At 36.6% G+C, this 5,832-nt stretch overlaps 1 protein-coding gene across 2 annotated transcripts; it reads right to left on the bottom strand.

Annotated features, from left to right (window-relative positions):
- Window positions 1-893: 893 nt before the first annotated feature.
- LOC104220004 (ethylene-responsive transcription factor RAP2-7-like) lies at window positions 894-4,530 on the bottom strand. 2 transcript variants are annotated; one of them, XM_009770789.2, is made up of 10 exons: window positions 3,765-4,530; window positions 3,418-3,443; window positions 3,259-3,289; window positions 3,058-3,145; window positions 2,807-2,952; window positions 2,618-2,662; window positions 2,423-2,523; window positions 2,235-2,317; window positions 1,937-2,047; window positions 894-1,503 (listed from the first exon to the last, which is right to left on the bottom strand). In XM_009770789.2, the coding sequence occupies exons 1-10, from the start codon at window positions 4,265-4,267 to the stop codon at window positions 1,264-1,266; spliced, it is 1,374 nt and encodes a 457-aa protein (XP_009769091.1). In that variant the 5' UTR covers window positions 4,268-4,530; the 3' UTR covers window positions 894-1,263. The 2 variants fall into 2 exon arrangements, with proteins under 2 accessions (XP_009769091.1, XP_070006807.1); XM_070150706.1 differs by lacking the exon at window positions 2,618-2,662.
- Window positions 4,531-5,832: the final 1,302 nt, after the last annotated feature.

The raw sequence follows: 5,832 nt of genomic DNA, 5'->3' as shown, positions 1-5,832 counted from the left end.
AAATAATTAGTCCAACAGGAAGGGAGTACAAAAAGTAGGGGTTGGCATTTTCTTTTGAAGTTTGTTTCCTAGTTCCTTACGTATACAAATCCGGACATACCTATTTTTACGAGTAATATGCTTAGTACTCTTTGATTCCTAAAAGCAAAGCCGGGGATTGAGTTATTTTAGTACTTTGCTCATCAGAACCTAAGTAATAGGACCAAACTCTCACTATTCAACGTGACATACCAAAAGTCAATCCAACCTTTGAAGCCCCCACTCATTTTTTATTGTTTGGCCTTTGCAAGTCCACGAGAGGAGACGAAATTTCAACTTTATGTGTTCTCTATATTAGAACGACTTCCAAGTACTTATACCTGAGTTTAAATTTAATATATGTAGATATTTAATAAATTTCCTAACACAAATATTCAGCTTGAGAAAAAGCTATTGCGTTTGGCGGAACCCGTACTCGGGTTTCTAGCTCCGTCCCTGAGCAAGATAATCCGGTGTATAAAGCATCATGCAGGTTCTAGGGAAAAGCCTTCACGCACCCCAATAAGGTGTGATGTAGGCATCCTACCCTAATGCGAGTATCAATGGTTGATTTCACGGCTCGAACCCGTAACCTATAAGTTATACAAAGACAACTTGACCGTTGCACCAAGACTCCCCTCCAAACGCAAGATGTACTCTCTATTTTATACGGAAGAAATTCTTGAGGGGCATGAATTCATCCCTCTACTCTTTTCTACTTAGATAAGATTGTAACAAACATAAGACAATTAATTATTGTAAAGGTAAAGTCACAAGTTTACTTAGCATCAAATGGACACAAACCAATTTGTAGCTAGGTGAATATACCCAAAGACTTGACTCAATTTGTAACAGTAGGGAATGCACAACTCATATGCTTCAGCAAAATAATGGAGATTCAAATTCTTCTATCTTTCCAAATACTATGAACCGAATCAATGCCTCCATTAGAAGATTTGCTAGCAGAATATGAAAGGACATGATTGACCATAAAGCTCAAACGGAATATTCTCTATAATAGTCAAGAATTGTCAAAGCAATGTAAAATGCTGTCCTGCTAAAAGATGCTTAGCTTTTTGAGACTTTGTACAGCAGATTTAACAAGCTTCAGACTGCCTCATTCCTAAGAAAACTAGATTTCAATTAGTTTTACATCACATTGTTTCTGTCCTTACCAGCATCTTTCCCAGAGCAGAGGAAGAAAAGATATCGGGTGGTTGTTTTTTTGTCAAATAGCAAACTACTTCAACTTCTGCAGTAATAATGTGCAAAGTTCATATTGGCAAGTGATGGTGAATGATGATAAGGTAATGACCCAGTAGAAAAGTGGTGTTGATGAGCAGCGGCTGAGGTTGAATTAGCGAATCCTGATGATGCTGCAGTAGAGAAGAGTGGCACTGAAGGACTCCCACCATAAGGATGTTGGTCTTGCCGCGCCCAATTTGGTGAAGAATCAACTTCCATACCCTTCCCTATTGCTGTTCCCTATAAGGAGCATCATAGTATTTTGTTCAATGCTTAAATCAAAGATCAAACTGTCACACTATTTAAATTTACAGCCAGTAAGAACAGTAACTACATAAGACAATAAAAGATTGTGTTTTCTTAAAGCTATTTCCATCAGATAAGAAAACTGGATATTAAGATGAACTAAGATAGAATTTTTTCTATCCCCTTTGATTATATGCTACATATATGCTAGTGAAAACCTTGATAATGTCATGAATACTGAATGAAGATGACGTGATCCATGTCTATAAAGAGATAAGATTATACCATTAGCCTCCTCTCTAGTTATCTAAGGAACATACCATTATACTAAAATAGCATCAAATAATTGGGACTTCTAGATGCTACAGTTACCACTCGAATAAGCAGAATAATTGAAAATGGTTCAACCAATATTGACATGGAATACCTTAAATGTGGGAAAGACACTGGTGTTCACTCCATTCCAGAGCAGAGGGCGATCAGTCAGCGGTTGACGACGATGAGGCAGTTTACTTCCCATTGTGGTAGAAGGAGAGTGCTGAAAAAAGATGTGCAACTATGAATGTTGCTTATTTATGAAAATATAAACTACCATTCTTCCTTTGTGAGAAATCTCATATGTAGATGACTCCAAAGAATCAAAATGAAAATCATAGACTCCAAATTACCATGGCTCCTTTATATTCAGTCAAACCATTTGAAGCAAGAAGGAATTCAGAGTTTACCATTTGGCAGGTGTTGCCATGCTGTTCATCAGCTAGTGAAGAGGAGGCTATTCCCAAGTTCAGATCTAGATTATGGCTTGCACCTACATAAGGATGGAAAATAGGTCGTTTAACACGATAAGTACAAGAGTAAAAGACGCAACTATCATAATGGAGTCCAAATATGCGGAAAAGCCTAAACATAATACCTCCATCATCCTGGGTACTTAATTCCCCTTCATACGTGCTTAGCTCAAAATTGGTGACTGCCTCTTTTCCGCTGCATTTTATAGCAGCCTTGTCATATGCCCTGAGCAAGAGCAAAAGACCAAGTCTAGTCAATGCTGAAAGGGTAAGCAACATAATGTAAAAGGGAGGGGAGAGTCAAGTTATGATCATTGGACCTTGCAGCTTCTATCTCACTGTCAAACAGTCCAAGATAGATATACCTGCAGGCATATATCCAATGAGACAATATTCTTCTAGTTTATAAAATCAGTATATTGATATGAAAGATAACAAGAAAGCTTTTAAACAGCTATATCCCTGATAATATGACATGCCGAAGCTATGGTGAGATAAGTGAAACTCACTTCTTTCCAAGAAACTGCCCCATCCTAGCTTCCCATCGTCCACATTTGTGCAGTGTAACTCCCCTGTATTTCGAACTTCCTCTAGAGAAACCAGTGCTCTGACGTCTAAGTATGTGCACAAACTCTTCCTTTGTAAAATTCGACATCTGCATTACCAGTCACAAGACAATTAAAGCGAACCAAAATCAGTTTCCTAATTGAGAAAAAGGATTTCAAACTTAGGTGGTTCAATAATTAACTATCCTACAGACCTGCTTTAGATCATCGTGATAATCAGCGACATTGAAATTGATATCTGCATCAAGTCCTCTAAATTTAATCGCAGCACGATCATATGCCCTGAAATTAGCAGGGAAATTAAATTTAATACAATAACAATTCGATTTCTGCCATTTAAATAGTACAATCACAAAATCACTTCACTAATAAAACTCATTCTAACATTAACGTACCTAGCAGCAGCATGTGCAGTGTCAAAGCCGCCTGTAAAATTTATTTTAAAAGGTTCAAAAATGTCCAAATGTAGCTTGCAGTTAAAAACAATTCAAGAACAGAGTAAAAAAAACTTTAAATCAACAAAGCATTATTGTATAACAAACACATTTGCTTACCCAAGTAAACCTGTTTCCCGCAATCCCTGCATAATACATCATAGAAACTTGGTTAAGTTACTAGCTTTAACTACGTATAATTTATCAGCATTTCAACAGCGCACCGCAATAGAACAATTATGAGTATCTGTACGGAAGTAGCCTATTTGCATAAACATATTTCGAAATAAAAGGATTTGAGTTATATACGCCGAGAGTTTTGTTTTTATTATTATTTTTTTACAGTATCAGTGTAAGTTAATTAGCATTATTATCAGATTAATAATTAATGTTATGCAAATATTTATCTGTAATTATCTTATAAGTTAAAGCAGAAATTCACCCAAAAAAATGAAAGAAGAACAGACCAGATGTGAGATTCCCATCGACCAGTGCGGCGATAGAAAGTGACACCACGGTATTGAGAACTCTTCGACCTCGGTCCTCTTCTACTCTTCTTCACTTGTTGTCTCTGCTGCGGAACAACAACGATCCTCTGCTCCGCCGGGCCACCGTAGTTAGCCGAGAGATCCAACCACTGCTGCGGCGACAACAACTCCGCCGCCGACGACGACTCTCCGCCAGTCAATGGGAACAACTCCTTAGTAACAAACTCACTCTCCTCGTAATCATTCCCTCTCAAAATATCAAATGCGAATCCATCATTACGGCGACGATCATCGGAACACGAAAAAAACTCATCATCGCCGGCAGTACTGGAAGTTTCAACATTCACAATGGATGAATTCGATGTTCCAGAATTCTCCAGTTGAAGTTCCCGCAGCTTCTCCGATGTCGCCGTATCATATGAAACGTGAACAGTATCATCGTCCATGGCAAATTCTTCGAAACCGAGATTGAGGTCAAACATCTCGAAAGTACCAAACTGTATTTAGCAAAAAGTACAGAAGAAGAAGAAGAAGAAATCAAAACAAAGGGGAAGGAATGTGTGATACAATCACGTAAAGAGTTAGTCAATAGTGTACACACATTGATATTTATAGTGAGGAAGACGGCGTGGGGGTGGGGGTAGGAATCAAATGGGGGCAGAGGCCGGCGATTGGGTATATAATAGAGAGAGAGGTTTGAGGAGAGAGTGGCAATGGCGAAACGTTTTGTGCGTGGGAGTGTGAGTATTATACTGCCTCCTCCGTCCAAAATTATACACTCCTTAGTAGTAATAATAGTACTAGTAATAAAATTACAGGAATACTAGGGGTCGTTTAGTATATGGTATAAAGATAATAATTTTGGGGTAAAATAACTTTATTCCATGTTTGGTTTAGGGTATTAGTTAAATTCGGAATAATTTTTACTCTAAAATGATGGAATTAGTTATTACATATAGAAGGCGAGATAGATATCCCACCATTGTATCAAACGACCCCCGAGCGTACTATATATTTATGTAGTCACATTAGAGTTTTTGTTAACAGTACTTCTTTTTTTAAATGAAATACAAAGAGTTTGGAGTATTAAATCAACATTATTAAGGGGTCTTTTGATATGGTATATAAAAATAGTACTGAATATGATGTATTAGTAATGATGAGATTATTCTTATTGACTGTTTAGTTGGGTATATTAAAGGTTTTGAAAGAGCAATTCTATCTTTATACGTGCTTATCCATATATTAAAAATTATGACATTGCAAATGTCATAGTTTACTACGTATACATAGGTTGAAAAACGCTACCAAACAAGAAATTAATAATACTAAAGATAACGAAAATATTATTTTTCATAAAACATCCTACCTAGACATATACATTAATTTTTTTACAAAATATACATATTTGAGTTATTTTACATAGTAAATAATATTTTTACAAGTATGTGAAATAATTGTTGTAAAAGAGAGATTTTTAAGTTTTTGTAGTAATAATGTCACATAAATATAAAAGGGACAAAATTCTCAAGTATTTAAAATACTATATAAACCCAAATCTACGCATGAATTAGTATACCTTTATTCTGAAAATACTGATATTCTTTTTGAAGATTAGATCGGTTAATGCTGCTGCTTTTTTCATATTACTGCTGCCAGAAAAAAACAACAACAGACTTTTTTCATTTCTATTTCTTCTGCGAGGGGGAGGGGGGAGGGGGTGTGCTGAAGGAGAAAGAAATGTAAAATTTGTTGGGTGTCGGAGGAAGTTATGTGTGAGTTGTAACTTCCAAAAGAAAAGGGGCTGTTACTGATTCGTTTTACCTACAAATCTACTTCTCGGCGGCGCGTGATCGTTACTCACAGATTAAATTTAGCTAAAGACTAGTTGATTATTTTTCTCTCTTTTCCTTTCCTCCCTTTGTTTCTTTCACATTTCACGGTATAGCTAGCGGGCGTTTGGAAATAACAACAACAACAATCCAGTATAATCTCACTTAGTGGGGTCTGGGAAGGGTAGTGTGTACGCAGACCTTACCCCTACCCT

This window comes from Nicotiana sylvestris, chromosome 7 (assembly GCF_000393655.2).
Source record: "Nicotiana sylvestris chromosome 7, ASM39365v2, whole genome shotgun sequence".
NCBI classification, from domain to species: domain Eukaryota; kingdom Viridiplantae; phylum Streptophyta; class Magnoliopsida; order Solanales; family Solanaceae; genus Nicotiana; species Nicotiana sylvestris.
This window is presented reverse-complemented; position numbering and strand designations above follow the sequence as displayed.